At 45.8% G+C, this 25,990-nt stretch overlaps 1 protein-coding gene across 26 annotated transcripts in view; it reads right to left on the bottom strand.

Moving 5' to 3' along the window:
• Positions 1–25,990, bottom strand: part of CFAP251 (cilia and flagella associated protein 251) — an 89,538-nt gene that overhangs the window by 639 nt on the left and 62,909 nt on the right. For 25 of the 26 annotated variants that reach the window (XR_013522176.1, XM_078337492.1, XM_078337497.1 and 22 more), the window contains 2 exons: positions 3,488–3,716; positions 1,917–2,018 (listed from right to left, as the gene is read on the bottom strand). Coding sequence is in view for 25 of the 26 variants with exons in the window: in XM_078337492.1 (XP_078193618.1) it covers positions 1,917–2,018; positions 3,488–3,716 (331 nt within the window). In the remaining variant the exon portion in view is untranslated. Of the gene's footprint in view, positions 1–1,916; positions 2,019–3,487; positions 3,717–25,100; positions 25,263–25,990 lie in introns of those variants that run through there. The other variant, XM_078337504.1, reaches the window with a different exon arrangement.

Here is a 25,990-nt window from a genome sequence, read left to right as displayed (position 1 = left end):
AACTCAGAAGGATTTTCCAAAAACACAAGGAAATGCTACTAAACAAAAACAAGAGGTGCTTTGTGCTGTGATGTGGCTTTGATTCCTTGAAAACCTCTGGGTGAAAATTGGTTAAAAATCTCTCCTTTGCAGAATAGAACAGTGTTAACCAAATCTCTGCAAACCTCTCTGGAAAGCCTTAACTACATGGTATGATTGATTTTTCTGTTTCAAGGTACCTGGGAACACAGCATAAATATGTAACAATTGGGAAAGGCACATTCTGAGATCCGAAGTACATAAAGGAATGGGGTAGGAGAGCTTGCAGCTTGGGAATGACCCGTTATACTAGAGTCTGCAATTATCTGAGTTCAGGGACTGTTTACTTTGATGTGGGGAATGAAAAGGGGAATGGGTGAGGGGCCTTTGCGCCCTCCTCAGTCTTAGTGATGGTGGTGGGATCTGACCACCCCTGGGCTTATCAGCAGAGCTGCTCCTGCACCCGCGAGCCTGGAAGAGCCGTTTAGCTTGGTTCCTTCCGAGCTGAAAGTCACAACCCTAACTTCAGGCCCAGTGCACTAAAAGAAGGTGAAAAATACTTAGGCTATAGCAGGAAGGGAGAGGAGGATGACCTTTTAAAACCTGAAAATTGGCCTACATGGTGGCTCACGCCTGTAATCTCAGCACTATGGGAGGCTGAGGTGGGCAGATCACGAGGTTAGGAGACTGAGACCATCCTGGTTAACATGGTGAAACCCCATCTCCGCTAAAAATACAAAAAAATTAGCTGGGCGTGGTGGCACACACCTGTAGTCCCAGCTATTTGGGAGGCTGAGGCAGGAGAATCGCTTGAACCCAGGAGGCAGAAGTGGCAGTGAGCCGAGATTGCGCCACTGCACTCCAGCCTGGGCGACAGAGCCAGACTCCGTCTCAAAAAAAAAAACTTGAAAGTTTTGGCAGCTTGCAGCTGAGCTTGTACTGCCCACCAAGTTGTTGCTCTCTCCTTCTCCAAATCCTTCTCTTCTTTTTAAAAAATTGAGACAGGTTCTCACTCTGTTGCCCAGGCTGGAATACAGTGGCACGACCCTAATTCACCACAACGATGAACTCCTGGGCCCAAGTCATCCTCCCACTTAAGCCTCCTGAGTAGCTGGGACTAAAAGCATGTACCAGTCTGCCCAGATAATTTTATTTATTTATTTATTTTGAGATGGCATTTTGCTCTTGCTGCCCAGGTTGTAATGCAATGGTGTGATCTCGGCTCACTGTAACCTCCAACTCCTGGGTTCAAGTAATTCTCCTGCCTCAGGAGAGGCATGCACCACCATGCTTGGCTAAGTTTCGTATTTTTAGTAGAGATGGGATTTCACAATGTTGGTCAGGCTGGTCTCAAACTTCTGACTTCAAGTGATCTACCCGCCTTGACCTCCCAAAGTGTTGGGATTACAGGTGTGAGCCACTGTGCCCAGCCTGTTTTATTTTTTGTAGAGATGGGATCTCGCTATGTTGCCCAGGCCTCTCTCAGATTCTGAGGCTCAAGCGATTCTCCTGCCTCCTCTCCCCAAAGTGCTGGCCCCCAAGTCTTTCCCAGCATACCTCTTCTTCTGAAACAGCTGCCAAACTGGATCCTCTGCTGGTGGCCAACCTTCACCCACCCAAGCTGGCAAGATGACAAGTCAGTGGAACGAAGGGAAAACAAGCCCACGCTCAACAAAGGACGGACGCAGCGCAGGAGCAAAGGCTTCATCTCTTCAGCGTGGCCACCATGCGCTGGTCTTTCCGTAACTTACTCATGTGTGATTCCCAACAGACTTACTTTGTTACGTGCACAGTCTTAGGGAGAGTGGCTCACACCAATCAAGAGAAATAAACGTGCTTAAGTCTACAACAAATTAGTGAGGCACGGCTACATGCCCAGACAAAGCCAGCCAGGGTACCTTTGACAGAGGAGGCTGCAGGCTCGGATTTCCATCCCTCAGGATTCAGGCCGAACAGCGAAGCAAAGCAATCCAACATCTCCTCCTCCGTCATGTGCTCACCTGTGTGTCATAGAGTAAGAAGGTAGTTGCTTAGCTCTTGGGGCTAAGCATACTGTCAGGGCTTAGGGTTATTGTTCAGAGGGCTTAAGGAGAATCATCCCACTTTTTTTTTCTTTTATACAATTAAAAAAAAATTTTTTTTAGGCTGGATGAGATGGCGCATGCCTGTAATCCAAGCATTTTGGGAGTCCAAGGCGGGTGGTTCACTTGAGGTCAGGAGTTTGAGACCAGCCTGGCCAACATGGTGAAACCCTGTCTCTACTAAAAATACAAAAATTAGCTGGGTGTGGTGGCTACTCGGGAGGCTGAGAAAGGAAAACTGCTTGAACCCTGGAGGTGGAGGTTGCAGTGAGCCGAGATCATGCCACCGCACTCCAGCCTGGCAACACAGCATGACTCTGTTTCAGAAAAGAACAATTTGGTGGATATGAAGTCTTACTATGCTAGCCAGGCTGGTCTTGAACTCCTGGGCTCAAGTGATCTTCCTGCCTCAGCCTCCCAAAGTGCTGGGATGACAGGTGTGAGCCCTTTTTCTTTAGACACAAAGACAATCTAGAGTCCCATAGTACTGTCACGTATACTTCCTTAATGGTGTTAAACAGGGTCCTCCAGGCAGGGAAAATATGTGAGTCTGGCATAGAGAAATAAGGCAGCATGCTGCTGAGACCAGGCTCGACTTCATTTCAAATTCCTTCTTATCAGGACCACCCAGTTGGACTAGGATGAAAATGGCATCCAGAGAGAGTTTACTCGACATCCTCATGGACAATCATGAGAAACACAGTAGGTAAAAATGAAAGAGTTTACTTTGGTCTGGTCACATTCCACAAATGCAATCCAACTCTTTTTTTTTCTTTTTTTTTTGACAGAGTCTTGCTCTGTCACCCAGGCTGAAGTGTAATGGCACAATCTTGGCTCACTGAAACCTCTGCCTCCCAGGTTCAAGTGATTCTCCTGCCTCAGCTTCCCAAGTAGCTGGGATTAGAGGTGCCTGCCACCACGCCCATTTAATTTTTTGTATTTTTAGTAGAGATGGCATTTCACCATGTAGGTCAGGCTGGCCTTGAATTCCTGACGTCAGATGATCCACCCGCCTCGGCCTCCCAAAGTTCTGGGATTAGAGGTGTGAGCCACCATGCCCAGATCAACACAAATCTTATGACACCCTGTGAGATGGGTCAGCTGGCGTTTTTATTCCCATTTTACAAGTGAGGACACTGAGTCTTGCTGAGGTTCAGGAAGCTGCAACACGAATCGCATTCTTCTGCCTTTTAGCTCTGGGTCCCTCCTGTTACCTTGTACTTGTCAGGGATGCAGGTGAGTCAGCCAGATCATTCATGGCTCAAATCCAGTCAAATCACCTCCTTTATGAAAGATGGAGCTCCCACAGGGGCTGGCTCCCCACACTCCGTTCTCTACACGGGGAACGGCTGCAGGATGTCCCCAGACATCCCGGTGTACGTGCTTACCTTTGGTAACGAGCAGTCTCAGGAAGTCCTCTCTTCGAATGGCCTTTTCCCCTTTGGAGTTGGTATAACCGAGCACCTCAAAACTCTTGTGGATGCCACTCAAGGTGTTACCAAAAGGTGGCCTGTGGTTAAGGTACACTCTGAGGAAATCTGGTAAGTTGATCTTGTCGATTAGCTTTCCAGTGTCCACATACTCCCCAAATCTGATTTCGTTAAATATATCATCAATCTAGGGGAAATATATTTAAAACAAAGACCACAGTAAATAGAAAAGGCACTGGGATAGATTTCGAAAAATCAGAAAGTAGGGCTGGTGCGGTGGCTCACACCTGTAATCCTAGCACTTTGGGAGGCTGCGGCCGACAGATCACTTAAGGCCAGGAGTTCAAGACCAGCCTGGCCAACATGGTGAAACCCCGTATCTACTAAAAATATAAAAATTAGCCAGGCACAGTATGAGAATTGCTTGAACCCTGGAAGTTGAGGTTGCGGTGAGCCAAGATCATGCCACTGAACTCCAGCCTGGGTGACAAAACAAGACTCTGCCATCAAAAAAAAAGAAAAGAAAAGAAAAAAAATAAAGACAGACAGATGTTCATGGTTAGCTTAGAACATGTCGGCCGGGCGTGGTGGCTCAAGCCTGTAATCCCAGCACTTTGGGAGGCCGAGGCGGGTGGATCACGAGGTTGAGAGATCGAGACCATCCTGGTCAACATGGTGAAACCCCGTCTCTACTAATAATGCAAAAAATTAGCTGGGCATGGTGGCACGTGCCTGTAATCCCAGTTACTCAGGAGGATGAGGCAGGAGAATTGCCTGAACCCAGGAGGGGGAGGTTGCGGTGAGCCGAGATTGTGCCATTGCACTCCAGCCTGGGTAACAAGAGCGAAACTCCATCTCAAAAAACAAAACAAAACAAAACATGTCTGTCATGGGTTGAAGTCCTAACCCCCAGGACTTCAGAATATGATCTTGTTAAAAAGAGGGTCAGTGCAGACAGGATTTGTTACGATGAGGTCATGCTGGGTGGAGTAGGTGGGCCTTTACTCCAGTATGGCAGGCATCATTTTAAGAAGAGGAGAGAGTGCTCAGGCGCAGTGGCTCACACCTGTAATCCCAGCACTTTGGGAGGCTGAGGTGGGTGGATCACCTGAGGTCAGAAGTTGGAGACCTGCCTGGCCAAAATGGTGAAACTCTGTCTCTACTAAAAATACAAAAATTATGCAGTCATGGTGATGGGCACCTGTAATCTCAGCTACTTGAGAGGCTGAGACAGGAGAATTGCTTGAACCTGGGAGGTGGAGGTTGCAATGAGCTGAAATAATGCTACTGCACTCCATCCTGAGTGACAAGAGTGACACTTCATCACAAACAAAAAAAAAAAAAAGAGAGAGAGAGACAGAAGGTGACCATGGAAGGCAGGGATCAGAGTGATGTAGCCTTAAGCCAAGGAATGCTAAGGACTGCTGGTACCACCAGCAGCTGGAAGGGGCTAAGAAGGACTCTGTTCTTCTCAACAGTTTCACTGGGAGCGTGGCCCTGTTAACACCTTGATTTCAACTTCTGTGAAGGAACAGATTTCTGTGGCTTTAAGCCACCCAGCTTGTGGGACTTTGTTAAGGCAGCCCTAACACTGTGTCAAATTTGTCAGTACTGGCAATGAAAACATCAGAAGCACTGGCACGAACACGACACGTGATCACCTTGCACCTAAGGACTGACAGTGAATCAACCACTTCCCTGCCTGGGAGAAGATATTCCCTTCATTTTAAAGACAGAAGCATCAAGAATTTAGAAATTAGTCTATCTGAATAGGAAAATTTAGTGTGAAAGCCAAATTTAGGGACTACGGTCCTAGTAAGTTTCTTTAGACAATTAACTGTCCCGTGACTCCTTTTTCCCTTATTTCCAATTTTACTCTGCAACATTTGATATGTACAACAGATTATATGTAACATACATGTAACTTATATGATATAATTATTATTTTTTTGAGACAGAATCTTACTCTGTTGCCCAGGCTTGAGTGCAGTGGTGCGATCTCGGCTCACTGCAACCTCTGCCTCCCAGGTTCAAGTGATTCTCCTGCCTCAGCCTCCCAAGTAGCTGGGACTACAGTCGGGTACCACCACGCCCAGCTAATGTTTGCGTTTGTAGCAGAGATGGAGTTTCAGCATATTGACCAGGCTGGTCTCAAACTCCTGACCTTGTGATCCATCCACCTTAACCTCCCAAAGTGCTGGGATTACAGGCATGAGCCACCATGCCCAGCCTATATGGTATAATTTTTATTTTGCCACAAACAATGTTAACACCCTGAATGGTATAATTTTTTTAAATGAACACCTAAGAAAACATCAGTCATTGAAAAGATCAACAAAATTGACAAATCTTTATTTGCATTTTTTTAAAAACTGTTTTCCAGGTAATGTGCCATGGAGAACAAATCTTTAGCTAAATTAATAAAGAAAAATAAGAGAAAAAGCTCAAATTCCTAAAATTGAGAATGAAAGAGATGACATCAGTACCAGCCCTATAGAAATAAAAATGAGCATAAAAGGTCAGGCACAGTGGCTCATGCCTGTAATCCCAGCTTTGGAAGGCCGAGATGGGTGGCTCACTTGAGGTCAGGAGTTTGAGACCAGTCTGGCAAACATGGTGAAAATTATCCAGGAATGGTGGTGTGTGCCTATAATCCCATCTACTCAGGAAGCTGAGGCAGGAGAATCACTTGAACCTGAAAGGTAGTTGCAGTGAGCCGAAATCATGCCACTGTACTCCAGCCTGGGAGACAGAGTGGAACTCTGTCTCAAAAAAAAAAAAGAGCAGAAGATAATTCTACGAACAATAGCATATTAACAAGTTAGATAACGTCAATAAAACAGAAAAATTTCTACAAAGATACAAATGACCAAAACTTACTAAAGAAGAAACAGAGCATTTGAACTGGCCTGTAAAAAGAAGAGAATTTGAATTGGTCATTTAAAAATATTCCACAAAGAAAAGCCAAGGACCAGATGCCTTCACTGGTGAATTCTACTAAACATTTAAAGAAGAATATTGGCCAGGCACAGTGGCTCACACCTGTAATCCCAACACTTTGGGAGACCAATGTGGGTGGATCATGAGGTCAGAAGTTCCAGACCTGCCTGGTGGTGAAACCCCATCTCTACTAAAATTACAAATATTAGCTAGGCGTAGTGGCCCGTGCCTGTAGTCCCAACTACTCAGGAGGCTGAGGCAGGAGAATTACCTGAACCCGGGAGGGAGAGGTTGTAGTGAGTGAAGATCATGCCACTGCACTCCAGCCTGGGCAACAGAGTAAGACTACATCTTGGGGGGGTGGGGAAGAAGAAGAATACTAATTTTCCACAAACTCCACAAAAATAAAAGAAAAAGGAATGCTTTCCAATTCATTCCACAAGGCAGTATCATCCTGAGACCAAAATCAAAGATATCACAAGAAAACAAAACTACAGACCAAGGTCTCTTATGACTTTAGATGTAAAAATCCTCCAGAAAACACAAGAAGAGGGAACGATCCAAGATGGCCGATCGATAACAGCTCGGGATTGCAGCTCTCAGTCAAAGCGCAGAGAACTAGAGGACGCCACACTTTCAGACAAATTCTGGTCGCTCACGGAGCAGAAGATCCCCAGTGGAGGAACCACACGGGTCCCCAGCGCGACTCCTGAGACGGGCGCAGCAGCTGTGACGGCACCTCAGCACAGCAGCTCTCGGAGCAGAGTAAACGGGACTGGTTCCCCTTCTGACCGAGGTTTGGAGCCCAGGGAAGGCAGAGTCGCCTACTACGGACACAAGAAGGAAGCCAGACAGGAGAATCCTGGGCAGAAAAGCACCATAAGTCTTAACGCTGCTGTTCTGGCCCTGGAAACTAACAACTTGGACGTCCAATCAAGAGACCTAATCTGAAAGTTGGCAATTTGAAAGACGACAGGAGGATAAATTTACAATGATGGGAAGAAACCAGCGTAAAAAGGCTGAGAATACTCAAAGTCAGAACGCCTCTCCCTCTAAAGATGATCACAGTTCCACATCAACAAGGGAACAAGGCTTGATGGAGAACGAGCGCATCCCAATGACAGAATCACGCTTCAAGGAATGGATAATAAGAAACTTCTGTGAGTTAAAAGAACATGTTGTAGCCCAATGTAAAGAAACTAGGAACTTTGAAAAAAGGTTTGACGAAATCCTATTGGGAATAGACAACTTAGAGAGGAATATAAGTGAATTAATGGAACTGAATAATACAATACAGGAACTCCGAGAAGTATGCACAGGTTTAAACACTCAAATTGTTCAAGCAGAAGAAAGGATAACAGAGGTCAAAGTCCAACTTAATGAAATAAAACATGAAGAAAAGATTAGAGAAAAAAGGATAAAAAGGAATGAGCAAAGTCTCCAAGAAATGTGGGACTATGTGAAAAGACCAAATTTATGTTTGATAGGTGTACCTGAATGTGACGGAGAGAATGAATCCAAGCTGGAAAATATTTTTTCAGGATATTATTCAGGAAAACTTTCCTAAACTAGCAAAGCAGGTCAATATTCAACCCCAGGTAATACAGAGAACACCACAAAGATATTCCTCAAGAAGAGCAACCCCAAGGCACATAATTGTTAGATTCACCAGGGTTGAAATGAAGGAGAAAATACTAAGGGCTGCCAGAGAGAAAGGTCAGGTTACCCACAAAGGCAAGCCTATCAGACTTACAGCAGATCTCTCGGCAGAAACTCTACAAGCCAGAAGAGAGTGGGGGCCAATATTCAACAACCTCAAAGAACAGAACCTTCAGCCCAGAATTTCATATCCAGCCAAACTAAGCTTCACAACTGAAGGAAAAATAAAATCTTTTATTAACAAGCAAGAACTCAGAGATTTTATTACCACCAGGCCTGCTTTGCAAGAGCTTCTGAAAGAAGCATTACACACAGAAAGAAACAACCAGTATTAGCCTTACTAAAAATATACCAAAAAGTAAAGAGCACCAACATAAAGAAGAATTTACACCAACGAATGGATAAAACAGCCAGTCAACATCAAATGGCAGTAACCCTAAATTTAAATCGACTAAATCCCCCAATCAAAAGACACAGCCAAAACCCAACGGCATGTTACATCCAGACCTGTTTCACATGCAAGGATACACAAAGGCTCAAAGCAAAGGGATGGAGAAAGATTTACCAACCAAATGGAGAGCAAAAATAAATAAATAAATAAATAAAAAGCAGGAGTTGCAATTCTCGTATCAAATAAAATAGATTTTAAAGCAACAAAGATATAGTGGTAAAAGGATCAATGCAACAACAAGAGCTAACGATCCTAACACCCAGATACATAGAGACTTAGATTCAATGAGACAGAAAATTAATAAGGATATCAAGGACTCGAACTCAGATCCGGAACAAGTAAACTTAATAAATATTTATAGAGCTCTCCACTTCAAATACACAAAATATACATTCTTGTCAATACCACATCACACCTACTCATAGGTTTAAATGAAACATTGATTGGCTATTATTAATACCCATTTTTTTTTTCAGAATAAAGCAATATTTCCGTTCACCATCCCTCTCTCTCTTTCTCTCCTTTACTCATTTTTTTTTCTTTCCTTCTCTCAAAAAAAGAAATCAACTTGTAAACCTCTAGATCCAGGTCGGCAATGTCTCTCTCATTGCTTGAATTCCTTCCTTCCCTTCCCTCTCCCCCTCCCTCCCTCTCTCCCCCCCTTCCTTCCTTCCTTCCTTCATCCCTTCCTTCCTCCCTCCCTTCCTCCTTCCCTCCCTTCCTGCCTTCCTCCCTTCCTCCTTCCCTCCCTAAAAACAAACAAACAAAAAAAAGAAAACACAAGAAATTGAGTCCAGGAGCATACAAAAGGATTGTGCACCATGATCAAGTGGGATTTATCCCAGGAATGCAAGGTTGGTTTAACACATGAACCTCAATTAATATAATACATTATTATTAAAGAATAAAGGACAAAAACACACGATCATCTAAACAGACACAGAAAAAAAGCATTTGACAAAATCTAACAACTTTACATGATAAAAACATTCAACAAGCTAGGAATAGAAGGAAGCGTCCTCAACCCAATAACGAGTATGGGTAAAAAACCCACAGCTAACAGCATACTTAATGATGAAGGACTTAATGCTTTCTCCTAAAAGCCGAAAAAAAGACAGGGATGTCTGCTCTCACCATTTCCCTTTTTCTTTTTTTTTTTTATTCCTTTTCTTTTCTTTTTCTTTTTCTTTTTTTTTTTTTTTGCGGCAGGGTCTCATTCTGTTACACAGGCTGGAGTGCAGTGAGGCAATCTCAGCTCACTGTAGCCTTAACCTCTCAGGCTTAGGTGATCCTCTTATCTCAGCCTCCAGAGTACCTGGGACTACAGGTGTGCTGCTCAACCATGTCTCACTAGTTTTTGTATTTTTTTGTAGAGACAGGGTTTTACCATGATGCCCAAGCTGGTCTCAAACTCCTGGGCTTAGGCAATCTGCCTGCCTCTGTTTCTCAATGTGCTGGGATCACAGGCATGAGCCACTGTGCCTGGCCTTCACCATTTCCATTCAACACTGTACTGGAGGTCCTAGCCAGGGAAATTTGGCAGAAAAAGAAGATAAAAGTCACCCAGAATTGAATGGGAAAAGCAAAGCTTCTCTATTTGCAGGTAACACATTCTTGTATATAAAAAAGAACACACTAAAAACTATCAGAACTGGTAAACAACTTCAGTAAGGTTGCAGGGTATAAGATCAGTCATATAAAAATCAGTTACAGGCCTGTAATCCCAGCACTTTTGGAGGCTGAGGCTGGAGGATTGCTTGAGGCCAGGAGCTTGAGACCATTTTGGGAAATATATTAATAGTAAGACCCTGCCTCTACAAAAAACAAAAAATTAATCAGGTGTGTGGCACACACCTGTGGTCCCAGCTGCTCAGGGGGCTGAGGTGGGAGGACTGCTTGAGCCCACAAGTTCGAGGCTGCAGTGAGCCATGATCATGTCACTGCACTCCAGCCTGGGACACAAAGGGAGACCCTGTCTTAAAAAAAAAAAAATCAATTGAGGCCAGGCATGGTGGCTCATGCTTATAATCCCAGCACTTTGGGAGGCTAAGGTGGGCAGATCACCTGAGGTCAGGAGTTCGAGACCTGCCTGGCCAATATGGTAAAAACTGGTCTCCACTAAAAATACAAAATCAGCCAAGCGTGGTGGTGCATGGCTATAGTCCCAGCTACTTGGTGGGCTGAGGCAGTAGAATCGCTTCAACCTGGGAGGCAGAGGCTGTAGTGAGCAGAGATAGCGCCATTACACCCAGCCTTGGTGACAAATGCAAAAATCTAACTAAAAAAAAAAAATCTATTTTATTTATTTACACACTAGCAGTGAACACAAGAAGTATAATAAATCAATAAAACAATTCCACTTATAATAGGATTAAGAAGAATAAAGTACTTAGGAATATAATTAACAAAAAATGTAAGATTTGTGCTCTAAAACTACAAAATATTGTTTAAAAAAGAATTAAAGAAAACGTAAGTAAATGGAAAGACATTCCATATTCAGGGATTGGGAGACTTAAATTGTTTTTTTTCTTTAAGAGACAGAATCTCGCTCTGTCACTTAGGCTGCAGCACAGCTGCCTCCCAAAATTCAGGGATACAGGAGTGCGCAATCATGCCTGCCTTTTTTTTTTTTTTTTGAGAGCTGATGGCCAGAAGCACTGGCTCACACTTTGTCATCTCAGCACTTTGGGAGGCTGAGGCAGGAGTATTGCTTGAACTCAGGAATTCCAAACCAGCCTGGGCAATGCGGTGAAACCATCTCTACAAAAAATACAAAACTTAGCTGGGTGTTGAGGCGCGCACCTTTGCATTCACCTGTGTGCTGTTCCCTAGGCCCTCTCACTACCTCCTTGCCCCATGTACCTGTATCTGAATTTTCCGTTTGCACATGAACAATAATAATTTTAAAACACACAGAGATTGCTTCCTTTTGCTTTAAAGACACCTTTAAACAGAGATCATCGTAAACCCAGTCACTTGTTGCTCTCAAGTTGTCACCCACATGGGTACAGAATGCTGGCACATGGCATTTCATTCACTTTCAGACTTTTTGTTTGAGACGGAGTTTTGCTCTTGTCGCCCATGCTGGAGTGCAATGGCGCAATCTTGGCTCACCGCAATCTCCACCTTCCAGTTCAAGTGATTCTCCTGCCTCAGCCTCCTGAGTAGCTGAGATTACAGGTATGCACTACCATCCCTGCCTAATTTTGTATTTTTTTAGTAGAGATGAGGTTTCTCCATGTTGGTCAGGCTGGTCTTGAACTCCCGACCTCAGGTGATTCATCCACCTCAGCCTCCCAAAGTGCTGAGATGACAGGCATGAGCCACTGCGTCCAGCCCACTTTCAGACTTCAGTTGCTTAGGTTCATGCATCTGTATGAAGCAAAAAGAAAATGTGGCAACTTTTCACTGCAAGAACTTTAAAACACTCTCCAGTGTGGCTGCACCAGGCCACTCACCTTAGAGCGTGCACAGCTTCTCGTCAGAGAGATAGGCTGTGACTACAGGCTCCTAAAAACCTTCTAGACAAGGCCTTTCCTTTTGGCCACTAGCAGATGATCAGGTGACTGTGCTGCTACTGCTGGCCCTAGAGAACCCAGACCCATGAGACCTTTTAGATGTTCATTCTTTGCAGCTTTAAAAAATAATACTTTTTTAAAAATTCCCCTTCTCATTTGGAAAGTCATTCTTTGTGTGTTCTCTAATTTTTCTAGGATGAGCAAAGGGTGCTGACATGTCTAGGTTTAAGTGGAAATGTGGTGCCAGTTAACACAGGACTTCTCACAGGACGTCTCATGTCACAGGCGAAACACGAGGAAGAAAGAAATAGAATAATTAAAGAACAAACAAAACTGTTCCTCACTGCCATCAGCCTCTCTCTGCAGTATTTTTGTGCCATGTGTGTAGCAGTCAGCTGAAATGAGGAAACTCCAGTTATACCAGGGAAAGGGCTAGGAATTAGTAACTTATCTTAGCATTTACATTTTAAATTAAGGTATTTCCCAATAAACTGTGGGGTTTGGAATTTTATGAAGAAAGAATAAGAGCAATAGAAAAGTGGGAAATAATTTGCTTCCTCTCCCCACTACTGCCGCCAAAGAATAGGCATTCTACTTTGGTCTCTGGGAATGAGCTAGAAAATTAACCTATATTTGTACACATTATTTATCAATCGGTAACCAGTTTCTCCCTGTCCCACTTAACAAATGTGAAACAGTTTGAAGCAGTGCCAAGTTACCAACCTCTCTCAAGTACCCTTCACCTTTATATCTTGGTCTGGCCTCAAGTATCAATTAAAAAATTAAAATCCCTTGTAATCCAGCCAGTCACAATTTTTTTTTTAAAGATTTGGGGCACTTCCTTCCTATTTTTTCTATGCATATAAAATACATGTGCATATTTTTTACAAAACTGGTATATATAATTTTACAACTGCTTTTTTTCCTTAAGCACTGTATCTAAGTAATCACCTTGTATTTTCAGAGACACCACATATTCTCAAAGCAACATTCCAGGTCAGGTGTGGTGGCTCATGCCTGTAATCCCAGCACTTTGGGAGGCCAAGGTGGGAGGATGGCTTGAGCTCAGGAGTTTGAAACCAGCCTTGGCAATATAATGAGACCTCATCTTTACTAAAATTAAAAAATTAGGTTGGGCACAGTGGCTCACATCTGTAATCCCAGCACTTTGGGAGGCTGAGGCAGGCGGATCACAAGGTCAGGAGTTTGAAACCATCCTGACCAACATGGTGAAACCCCATCTCTACCAAAAATACAAAAATTAGCCAGGTGTGATAGTGTGTGCCTGTAATCCCAGCTACTCAGGAGGCTGAGGCAAGAGAGTGAGCCTGGGCCACAGAGTGAGACACTGTCTCAAAAAAAAGAGTAACATTCCAGGAATGGCCTTTTCAAATAACATTATTGGTTACAGATACAAATTAACTCTAATTGGTATACAATTGATACTATTATAGTAGCTGTAGATGGTAACACTGTTTCATATATAGCATTTACTGAGTTTATACTACATGCAATTGCCGGTTAAATCACGTATAATTTTATGCAGGAAGAAAACACTATTCAGTAGCAATTATTTGCATATTGCACTAAAAATTTTGACAATATTAATATATACGAATGCCACTATTTACCATGAGGTAGTAGAGGCGGGGGCTGAAAGAGCAATCTTTGATGATAGACTTAACTCTGGCTCTGCCATTTTCTGTCTATATGACGTTGAGTGAGTTAATGACATTCCTTATTCTCAGTTTCCTCATCTTGAAAAAGCAGGGAATATAGTAATACATATACATTGGGCTTTTTTGAAGCTTACTGAGATGATGTATATAAAATGGTTGACATAATGCCTAACACATAGCAAGCACTCAACAGACAGTAATTATTCTTATGATTATTATATTTTTCTATGCACTTGCTAATTAGAATACATGTAATCATAACATAAATTATAATTTGGCCAGGTGGGGAGGCTCACACCTATAATCTCAGCACTTTGGGAGGCCAGGGTGGGTAGATTGCTTTAGGAGTTTGAGACAGCCTGGGCAACATGGTGAAACACTGTCTCGACGAAAAATACAACAAATTGGCTTGGTGTGGTGATGCCCGTGCCTGTAGTCCCAGCTACTTGGAAGGCTGAAATGGGACGATCACCTGAGCCCGGGAGGTGGAGGCTGCAGTGAGCCATGATTGTGCCACTGCCTTCCTGCCTGGGCCACAGGAGTGAGGAGTAAGACCCTATCTCAAAAAGAAAACAAAAATAAATAACGTCTACATAAATTCTTAATGTAATATACGATTTAACTTAGTTCAGAAACAGGAGACTAAGATGACAAAAGGAATTCATAAGGGCCTGAGTTACTCATACCCAGAGAGTTCCAAAGAGCTCAGCAAACATTCGCAGCACAAACCACTCAGCATGTGATTCACCTCTTACTCTCTCTTCCCGTGTGACTGATCAAGAGTCACTACTCAACAAGCACGGAGTTGGCAGCTTCGGCATCACTGACATTTCCTTCCTGAGCTGACTTCGAAAGTGTTCATTGAAAAGGCAGATTCTGCTACATGTCTGAACAAAGTTCATGCTTGGGAGAGGAACCTTGGAGCCGGAAATAGAACGTGGAGCTCGTTCTGAATGTCCCTGTGTAAAGATGACTTGAGAGAAGCAGGAGTCCTGGCTGAGCGGCCCAGACACTCTGGTGGTCGTCAGTCAGCCTGGCCTTTGATTGGCATTCTCATGCCTGCCAAGGCAGGGCTTCATTCAATTCACCTGGAGAGCTTAAACAATTCTGAGGCCCAGGTCCTGTTCCCTGAAATCCTGGGGGTTTTTTTGAGACGGGAGTCTCACTCTGCTGCCTAGGCTGGAGTGCAGTGGTGCGATCTCGGCTCACTGCAACCTCTGCCTCCTGAGTCCAACCAATTTTCCTGCCTCAGCCTCCCAGGTAGCTGGCTAATTTTTGTATTTTTAGTAAAGACAGGGTTTCACCATGTTGGCCAGGCTGGTCTCGAACTCATGACTTCAAGTGATCTGCCTGCCTCGGCCTCCAAAAGTGCTGGGATTATAGGAATGAGCCACCTCGACCAGCTGAGATCCTGATTTAATTGGTCTGGGGACCAAATTTTTGGAAGCTCCTCATTTGAATGATTTGAATGTGTAGCCAAGTTTAAGAAACACGGCTGGAAGGCAAGGGCTTGCAAACATCATCAGGCACCACAAAGATCAGGAGGTCTTTAAAACAGATGGCTGGTCCCACCTGCTGGGTTTCTGAGTCTGGGATAGGGTCTGACCATTTGCATTTCTCATAAGTCCTTAGGTGACGTCAATCCTGTTGTTCTGGGGGCCACACTTTGAGCACTGCTGCTCTTAGACCACAGGGATTCATGAAGGCGACTGGTGCCAAAATGAATCAGCCCCAAGCTTGTGACTTTCAGTAGAGAGTAATAATGGGTGGCAGCTGCAGTGCATGCTCTGCTTCTTCGGGCTCGCATCTGTTTTCCCCATTAAGCTGTAGCCAGAGCTTTCATCTCCATTTCCCTGGCAGCTTAGTTCAGAGCCTGGCACATTATAGAGGCGCAGAGAAATGTGGATGGATGGATGGATGGATGGATGGATGGATGGATGGATGGATGATGAAGTAAATAATGTGGACACAAGTGAGGCCACAAAAAGAATTTCTCTTGAAACTCACAAGAGGCTTAGAATAATCATTTACTGCCCTTGTTAATTTCACTTGATTTACTAGTAGTTACTGAGCATTTGGTTTAGTGCAAAGCCAGTGAAGTGCAAATCACTCAATTATTACTAGAACAGTTCTGTATTCTGGTTTTCAATCTCAATTGCTGGTCAGCAAATATTTACTCAGTGTCTACTAAGTGCCAGGCATAGGTCTGGGCCATGTGAAGAGACGCTCAAGAAATAATATACACAAGGAAAGAGTGAATTAACAACAGGCTCCATCACTGACATCCTCAGCCCTGGCTGCCTGGAAGAAACCCCTGGGGCTTTAAAAACTGTCCACGCTCAGGCTCTATCCCTGGGTTCTGTTGCACGAGGCTGGGGCCCAGGTGCAAAAATACTGATGTATTTTTTTAAGTGCCCTTAAGTGATTTTAAAAGGTTGGCTACCGTGGCTCTTAAAGATTCAGTGTCAAGATGCAGGAGAACATCATCAAAGGTTGGAAGAGCTCCCAGTCAGGTGGGCTAGGGAAGGCTTCCTGGAAGAGGTGGGCTTACTGCAGAGCCATGAATGGTCTGGCCAGGAGGAGGTCAGGGAAGGCACTCCATGCTGGGAAACAAGTGTGAGGAGGAGGGTGCAGAGGAGGTGCCCATCTCAAGCCCATGCATCCCATTCTAGACCACACTCTGGGTACCTGAACCCAAGGTTTCTCTCCCCCAAATAACCTAAGTCCACTTTTGGGGCCCATGGGGATCTCACCCTCCTGAGGGCAACCAGGGAGTGTTGCCCATCCATAGGCCTGAAGGGTGGCCCAGGGCCACAGTTTGGAGGGTATAGAGAGTTGTCCACTTCCTGAACGGCATGCACATGGTGGCCAGGGATGGAGCCAGGGCTGGGAGGACACATGGGGCAGGCCCAGCCTGGCCCTGCATTCTGTCCATTCAGGTGTGAACTTTGAATCAGCTCATGTTGAAGGTTGAATTGTCAAGGGCGAATATTTGTTTAGCAGCTTGTGATTTGATTGGTAGCTTTTCAACATTTAGAAATACAGCATCTGGGCCTCCATTGGCCCAACTGCTCCAGGCCTCAAGACCTGGGGGTGGCCTCTTGGTGGTGGGCCAGAGTCCCCTCACCCTAGAGCACTTTACTTTCACCTCTGTCATTGACGACACAGGCCTCTGGGTCTGTGTGATCCCTGCTGTCAGCCTCAGGAAGCCATTGATGTCCTTAGAATTAAGTTTTATAATCTCCCTATTAAATGGAAAGGAACACCATACATCTGAACTGGGGCCATTCCTTGTTTTTATAAGCAGGCTCCTGGTGGGGACAGGTTTGTTTTTGTAATGGTTTCATGGACCCGCAGCGCTGGGAGCACTCACCCTCCTCCTCACACCCTCCTCCCAACACACAATACCATCTAGAACATCCCCAATCGATGGGGCACAGTCTCTTGTCCCCGCTCATCATCCTCACTCACACCCTCTCCTGGTCACCTCCCTTGCATTTCCTCGCTGACCCAGAGCAGGGAGCAGGGCTGAGGAGGGAGCGGTCAGAGCTGGGCAGCGTCATTGCATGGCCACATCTGGAGACCCCTGTGAGCCCCCTCTGCTATTCATGCCACACTGTGACCCCAAATGCTGCATACCTCCCTCCAGGAACTAGACCTGCCTCTTTTTCCAGGAGTGGGGCAGGCACGCACAGTTCTGCCTTGTGGACGAAGTGATGGCGGCCAAGACCTGGCCTGGTGCTCTTGCCCATTGCCTTCTACTCCATGTGAACAACACCCATTCACAGCGCCCTTTAGGGCAACTGTCACCCTGCCCCTCATCAGAACCTGGGCCTCAAACACCTCCAGGGACTCTTCCCTTCCCAGTGAATTTTTTTGTTGTTTTGTTTTCTTTTTGAGATGGAGTCTCACTCTGTCACCAAGCTTGAGTGCAGTGGCACAATCTTGGTTCAACCTCTGCCTCCCAGGTTCAAGCGATTCTCCTGCCTCAGCCTCCAGAGCAGCTGGGACTACAGGCATGCACCACCATGCCCAGCTAATTTTTGTATTTTTAATAGAGATGGGGTTTCACCATGTTGGCCGGGCTGGCCTTGATCTCTTGACATCGTGATCTGCCTGCCTCAGCCTCCCAAAGTGCTGGGATTACAGGAGTGAGCCACTGCACCCAGCCCCCAGTGAATATTTTTAAAGAAAAGAAAATAAGGGCCGGGCATGGTGGCTCACGCCTGTGATCCTCTCAGCACTCTGGGAGGCTGAGGCAGGAGGATCATGAGGTCAGGAGTGCAAATCCTGACCTGATGATTTGGTGGTGAAACCCCATCTCTACTAAAAATACAAAAATCTGCCAGGCATGGTGGCAGGTGCGTGTAATCCCAGCTACTCAGGGGGCTGAGGCAGAAGAATTGCTTGAACCAGGGATGTGGAGGTTGCAGTGAGCTGAGATAGCGCTGTGGCACTCCAGCCTGAATGACAGGAGTGAAACTGCTCTCAAAAAAAAAAAAAAAAAGAAGAGAAATAATAGGGAGAAGCCATGGCAATGGCAAGTAACAACATTTCGATTCTAAGAACATTAATATTTTAAATATATATTTTCCACCATCATTGTGATCCACCCTTTTATATCATAAAACCCGTAAAGATTGATACATGCTTGTTATGAAAAATTCTAACAATGGAGATATAAAGAAGAAAAAAAATAAAATGCCCTGAATTTCCCCATCCCTCATCAATAACCAGTGTGGGATGCCTGAACTTTTAGGCTTTTCTTCCTTCTTTGTACCAAATCATACATATGTAGGAACAGAACCTGGGGTCAGGAGTCAGCCAGCAGCTTGCTTCAAACCCTGGCTGTGCCCTCGGTAGCTGAGTGACTGTGCAATCTTCCTTCTCTCCCTAGGCCTTGCTTTCCCAGGTGTTACGCGTTACTATCTCCGACATTCTTTTCTTTTCTTTTTTTTTTTTTTGAGATGGAGTCTTGCTCCGTTGCCTGGACTAGAGTGCAGTGGCGCCATCTTGGCTCAGTGCAACCTCTGCCTCCTGCCTCAGCCTCTGGAGTAGCTGGGATTACAGGCGTGCACCACCATGCCTGGCTAATTTTTGTATTTTTAGGAAAGACAAGGTTTTGCCATATTGGCCAGGAGGCTGATCTCCTGATCAGTCTTGAACTCCTGATCTCGGGTGATCCACCCACCTGGGCCTCCCAAAGTGCTGGGATTACAGGTGTGAGGCGCCGCGCCTGGCCTCTATCACCTGCATTCTTTTTAATGGCTGCATAGTAATCCAGGATTAATTTCTTTAAACGCTTTGCATGTGAAAAGCAGAAATAGTTTTGTCTTGCTCTGATCTTTCTGCAGGAAGCCCACGGCTCTCTGGGCAGGGGCCTGGCCGCACACCCTCTGTTGGCCAGGAAGGCCTCCCCTAGAACACGGGGCCACTTCTCTTACCTTCAGGATGCAAATACCTGCTGATATTTACATTTCAGGCAAGACCCAACATACTGAGGGCTTCTCTTCAAAGTGCACATTTCCAAATTCCCTCGGGGTCTTTATCAGAGCAGAAATTATCCCCATGTGCTTCTTGGCTCAAATCCCCGCCCCCTCATTATGGGTGAGGCTGAGCCACTCAGCCACACGCCTCCCTCCCAGCTGGGACCATGCTTTAGCCACGAAGATTAGCGCACAGGGCTTTGGGGGATTTGTTTGCTTATCTTTCTTTCTGGTTTTTGTTCTGAATACAAAAGCAACACAAGCTACATGTTTATAGATAGGAGAACTTAAATGTACAGAAATTATATATGAGGCCTCCCCAGATTTATAGCCGAAACTGTCTCCTAAGGAGGGCAGATGCCGCTGAATGAAAAGGGCTTTTATTTATAGAATCCCTAGATGGGTTGTTGTTTTTTTTTTAGACAGAGTCTCACTGTGTCACCCAGACTGGAGTGCAGTGGCAGGATCATGGCTCACTGCAGCCTTGACCTCTGGGCTCAAGTGATCCTCTCACTTCAGCATCCTGAGTAGCTGAATGCATGTGCCACTATATCCGGCTAATTAAAAACAAAATGTGGCCAGGCATGGTGGCTCACATCTGTAATCCCAGCACTTTGGGAGGCCAAGGTGGGAGGATCACCCGAAGTTGGGAGTTTGTAAGACCAGCCTGGCCAACATGGCGAAACCCTGTCTCTACTTAAAATACAAAAAATTAGCCGGGCATAGTGGCACTGCCTGTAATCTCAGCTACTCAGGAGGCCGAGGCAGGAGAATTGCTTGAACCTGGGAGGTGAAGGTTGCAGAGAACCGAGATCGCTCCACTGCGCTCCAGCCTGGGCCACACAGTGAGACTCTGTCTCAAAAAAATTTTTTTGTAGAGACAGGGCCTCACTATGTTGCTCAGGCTGTCTGGAACTCCCAGGGACAAGCGATCCCCGACTTTGGCTTCCCAAAGTGCTGGGAATACAGGCGAAGAGCCACAGCACCCCGCCAATCTCACTTCTTAATGGCTACTAAGTGTAGGGGTGCCTTATTTTATCAATCTCATCTCCTATCAATGGATATCAGGGTTGTTTTGATTATCAACACAATAAATATGTGGCAAGAATTGTCCCTTCAGGTCAGGTACGGTGCAGGGGGCCTGTAGTCCCAGCAACTAGGAAGGCTAAGGCAGGAGGCTTGCCAAAGCCTGGGAGTTTGAGACCAGCCTGGGCAACATAGTGAGATCCCATCTCAATATTTATATATGTTATGTGTTTAAAATCACTCCTTCCATATATACATCATTATGAACTCGGGTATATTTTTCTGTACAAAAAAAGTACACTCTTTTTTTTTTTTTTTTTTGAGATGGAGTTTTGCTCTTGTTGCCCAGACTGGAGTAAGGTGGCACGATCTTGGCTCACTGCAACCCCTCTCTCCCAGGTTCAAGCAATTCTCCTGCCTCAGCCTCCAGAGTTGCTGGAATTACAGGTGTGCATCATCACACCTGGCTAATTTTTGTATTTTTAGTAGAAACAGGGTTTCACCATGTTGGCCAGGCTGGTCCTGAACTCCTGACCTCAGGTGATCCTCCCACCTTGGCCTCCCAAAGTGCTCGGATTACAGGCGTGAGCCTCCACGCCCGGTCAAGATACACTTTTAAAAGTGTTTGGGACTTGAGTGTAGTTATAGGTCTAGAAAAAAAAAAGTACATTTGTTGAGTCAAAAGATGCACACCTTTTTACAGTTTAGCAAAAAATAAACAGCAAACAAAATAAAAAGTTAAGCGACTATTGAGTTATTCTCTAAATGCTCCTAAGCTATGCCAAAGCTCCTGAGTATATCAGACACCCTGTCTTCCTCCGTGTCTCTGCTGGCAAATACGATGGGCATCATTGATTCATTCACTCACTCAATCAACATTTGCCAAGCATCCACCACCTGGGCACTTGCTGGGCACATACGTCTCTGCAGGACTAGCCTTAAGTTTATAGAACTAGGTGACTGCACTGATGTTAATTCCTTGCCCACACCTGTCAAGATTATACAACACTCTGCAAGCTAGAGAGAAGGGAAGCCGCAAGGAAGCGGGAAGTGAATGACATACTGGGCCCCATCCCAACATGACAGTCCAACAGAGAGGATGGAAGTGCCTTGTATGTGAAATCATCTGTAGAAACGGTGACACCTAAGCTAGGGGTCCTCCGATAACATTACACACGCTGCAGACCTTCCATTTAAAACGTGATTTCTAGGAGCAGCCCACCCTGACCACTTTGGCTGTGTTTTGCTCCTGAGCACAGCTTTCCACAAAAGGAATTCTTCAGGGAGGGTTATATTCTCGTATAATTCGGCTTCCGCATACCACACCAACTAGCTTCCAATCCCCAAGACAGTTGTAATGACGTAAGAAAAATATCAATAACGGATAGTCTTTGGGGTGCTGGTTTAAACCCTGCATCTGCGTCTCTCCTGTAACCAAGTGTGAGCACGCTCCAGTAGCAAGGCATATACTCCAAGCAGCTTCCTGAAGGAGGGGGAATGGCTACATCTCAATAGGAAATGTTTCATTAACCCCGGTAAATCCTGGGTTAGTTTCAAAGCCCTGAGAAGATTTTTTTTTAATCACTATAAATCTGACTTGAAAACAAAAGATCAGAATCTTCTCCCCGTGCAGCTTCAGATATAAACTAACTCATCAGCTAATCGAGTCTGCACGTGGATGTGGGGCACATTTGGAGCCTTCAGAAAACATCTCCAAAGAGCAAATGGGTTTTTTTAAAGTAGATTAAAAACCCCGGAGTCCAAGGGTGAGTGGGGCTCCGAAACTCTCCTTTTGGGAGGTGGTGCATCAGGGAAACAACACCCAGGGCGAACCTCACAACTGCTGTTTTTATTTCTTTCTGTCTTTATGTTTTTAAGTAATTGTCAATGTTTGTTACTTTATAACATTTGTTGCCAACTAACATTTTTTCGTATACCTTTTCTTCATCAGCAAGATTTTGATAGGCTGTTTAAGCTTTATTATTTTTTGCCAATGATAGGATAAATGAGTCTATCTCTAATAGTTAGACATCCTTACTTCTTTTTCTTTTTTTAGATGGGAGTCTTGTTCTGTCACCCAGGCTGGAGTGCCATGGCACAATCTCGGCTCACTGCAACCTCTGCCTCCCGGGCTCAAGCAATTCACTCTCTCAGCCTCCTGAGTAGCTGGGATTACAGGCACCCACCACTATGCCCGGCTAATTTTTGTAGTTTTAGTAGAGACAGAGTTTCACCATCTTGGCCAGGCTGGTCTTGAATTCCTGACCTTGTGATTCACCCACCTCAGCTTCCAAAGTGCTGGGATTACAGGTGTGAGCCACCGCACTGGCTTTTTTTTAAGAGCTATGTTGCCCAGGCTGGAGGACAGTAGCTATTTACAGGCATGATCATAGCGTGCTGCAGCCTCCAACTCCTGGGATCAAGCGATCCTCCTGCCTCAGCCTCCAGGGTAGCTGGGACTCCAGTTGCACACCACCGTCCCTGACAAAAAAAATTTTTTTTTTTTGAGACAGGGCCTCACTCTGCTGTCCAGTCTGGAGCGCAATGGCACAACCACGACTCACTACAGCCTTGACCTTCTGCACTCAAGCGATCCTTCGATCCTTCCCACCTTAGCCTTCCAAATAGCTGGGACTACAGGCGCACGCCAACACACCCAGCTAACTTTTGTTTTAGTAGAGATGGGTCTCCTTATGTTGCCCAGGCTGGTCTTGAACTCCTGGGCTCAAGTGATCATTCTGCTTGGCCTCCCAACATACAGGGAATATAGGTGTGAGCCACCGTGCCTAGCCCAAGTTTTTAAATTTTTTAGAGGTGGGGGGTCTCGCTATGCTGCTTGGCTGCTCTGGAACTCTTGGCCTCAAGTGATCCTCCTGTCTCAGCCTCTCAAGTAGCTGGGACTCCAGGCATAAGCAGGACTTCCTTATTTCTATAGGAAGCAGAGATCAGTGGGTTGCTCTGTGTTCACCCCTATTCTTAAGCACTTTGTGTGACAGTTGGGCACTGGTTGCCAGGGCTAAATACCTCATCAACAGAGCAGGACAGCCCAGGAATTAAAATCAAGCATCCTGGCCAGGCACGATGGCTCATGCCTGTATCCCAGCATTTTGGGAGGCCGAGGCAGGCGGACCACAAGACCAACCTGGCCAACATGGAGAAACCCTGTCTCTACTAAAAATACAAAATTACCTAAGTGTGGTGGCACATGCCTGTAATCCCAGCTACCCAGGAGGCTGAAGCAGGAGAATTGCTTGAACTCAGGAGGTGGGAGTTGCAGTGAGCCAAGATCAAGCTATTGCACTCCAGCCTGGGCAACAAGAGTGAAACTCCACCTCAAAATAAATAAATAAATAATAAATAAATAAATAAATAATCCTGAATGATGTGGTATCAGCTACTAGAGAGGCGGAGGCAGAGGGATCACTTGAGCCTGAGGGGTGAGGCTGCAGTGAGCTGTGATTGCACCACTGCAGTCCAGCCTGGGCGACAGAGTGAGGCCCTGCCTCTTAAATAAAAAATCCTGAACAAGTGAGAAGACTGCCATTAATTTGATGACGTTTGGAGATTTATGTAAAGTATCTTTATCAGAAAATCAAGAAAATACAACATTTTAGATTTTGGAAAGGGTCTTGTGCACTAAGAAGCACAAGGTCAGAGAAACATTCCCATAAGGGCTTCTGGAATGATGGATCCAGAGATGGGAATATCATGACAAAGACAAAAATACTGGGTGACATTAAAAAAAAATTGATGTGTGCCATGTACTGTACTAAATAGATACTCATTTAATCTCCACAGTGATTCCAGAGGTGAGCACTACTATTACGTTTATTTTGTAGATGAGGAAACTGAGGCATGGAGAGGCTCCAGAACTTGGCCAAGTCTTAACTGGCACGTGGTCACATTCAGGATCCAAACCCAGGGCTGCTTGACCCAGGAGCCTCCCCAGTGTGCCTCCATGGTAGGTGTTGACCTGCAGGCATCAGAGAGCTGCCAGAAGACTCCTGACCCACAGGAACTGTGAGAGGCATGGCCCACAATGGCATTTTGGTGACTTTCATAGAAGTGTGAACCTCAGACGCCCACAGGCCTTGGGAAGGAAGAGACCCTGGGTTTGAAAGGCCTCCTTGTGAGGCGAGGGTGCCTGGAACTTGCTTCAGAATAACCCATCGGGCAGGGGCAGGTCAGTTTGCCCCTAGGCCAAACAAGAGCTGAGAATTACTGAAGCTGAAATTGACAGGAGTGGGGGGTGTGTGTCTGTGTGTGTGAGAGAGAGAGACAGAGAGAGAGAGAAAGAGAGAGTTTCACTGTTGCCCAGGCTGGAAGGCAGTGGTGTGATCACACCTCACTGCATCCTTGACCTCACAGGCCCACGAAATCCTCCCACCTCAGCCTCCCAAGCAGCTGGGATCATAGGCACACGCCACCACACATGGCTGACTGTTTTACCTTTTGTAGAGACAGGGTCTCCCTATATTGCCTAGGTTGGTCTTGAACTCCTGGACTCAAGCATCCTCCTGCCTCAGCCTCCCAAAGTGCTAGGATTACAGATGTGAGCCACATCTTTATTCTTTTCTCTGATTTTGTGTTTGCTTGGAATTTTCAAAATAAAGTTAAAAATAAGAAAAGGAGGGGCGATCCCATCAGCCTCTTAAGAGGAACACGCTGACTCAGCAGGAAATAGGGAAGAGCATCCTACTGAGTGAGCACCTCCATGCACTGGGCACTGCACGGACGCTCACCGTGTCATAAGGATGACAACCCTTGAGAGTGCAGCCCTCTCCAGCCTCACCTTCAGAGAGGACACCCATGCAGACCGCCAATGGCAGGGCTCGCCAAGCGGGGCTGGGAACGGCAGCCGGGCCAGCTAGTTTGCACCAAGATGTGCTTCTTCCTTTCTCCATCTTGAAGTACCAGGTGTTAGGCCAACCAATCACCCGGAGAAGTTGGGTATTTGGTTAGATAAATGTTGAGCTAAAAACAGAAGCAGCAGAACCACAGATAGAACCACGTGATGAACCGCAGCGGGCATGGGAACCGGGAGACACTGGAGGCAGCATTTTGAATGTAAAATGAGAAGGAAATGAGGTCTGGGCATGGTGGCTCACACCTAGAATCTCAGCACTGTGGGAGGCCGAGGAGGGTGGATGGCTTGAGCTCAGGAGTTCGAGACCAGCCTGGCCAACATGGAGAAGCCCCGTCTCTATCAAAAATTTAAAAAATTAGCTGAGCATGGTGGCATGCACCTGTAGTCCTAGCTACTTGGAGGGCTGAGGCTAGAGGATCAGGTGACACAGTGAGACCCTGTCTCCAAAAAAAAAAGGAAGTGTGAATGAAGAGGGACCCACTTTTTGCCCTGCTCAACCTGCTCAGAATTCCTGGAAGCCAGGCCACCTGCTTGGAGTGCTCCTGGGTGCGACTGTTGCACTCATTTTGTAGATGAGGAAGCTGAGGCATGAAGAGACTCAGACACTTGCCCACATCTTAGCTGTCACCTGGTCACAGTCCTTAGGGTTAAGGGGGGCTGAGACCACCCCACACTGCAGGAAGGAGAGTGCCCAGGCCTGACCAACCCTAGTGGCATATGTCCCAATGGCAGTGCTGACAGTGACAGTGTCTGCAGCTCTGGGAAGGAGACAGGCTCCTGCCTCTGGGGTTGAACCCCACTGGACATGGGCTGGGGGCTGGACCCAGAGGGAGGC

The sequence above is a fragment of the Callithrix jacchus genome, chromosome 9 (assembly GCF_049354715.1).
Source record: "Callithrix jacchus isolate 240 chromosome 9, calJac240_pri, whole genome shotgun sequence".
In the NCBI taxonomy this organism is placed as follows: domain Eukaryota; kingdom Metazoa; phylum Chordata; class Mammalia; order Primates; family Cebidae; genus Callithrix; species Callithrix jacchus.
Note: the sequence above shows the minus strand (reverse complement) of the source record. Positions and strands in the feature narration are given on the sequence as shown.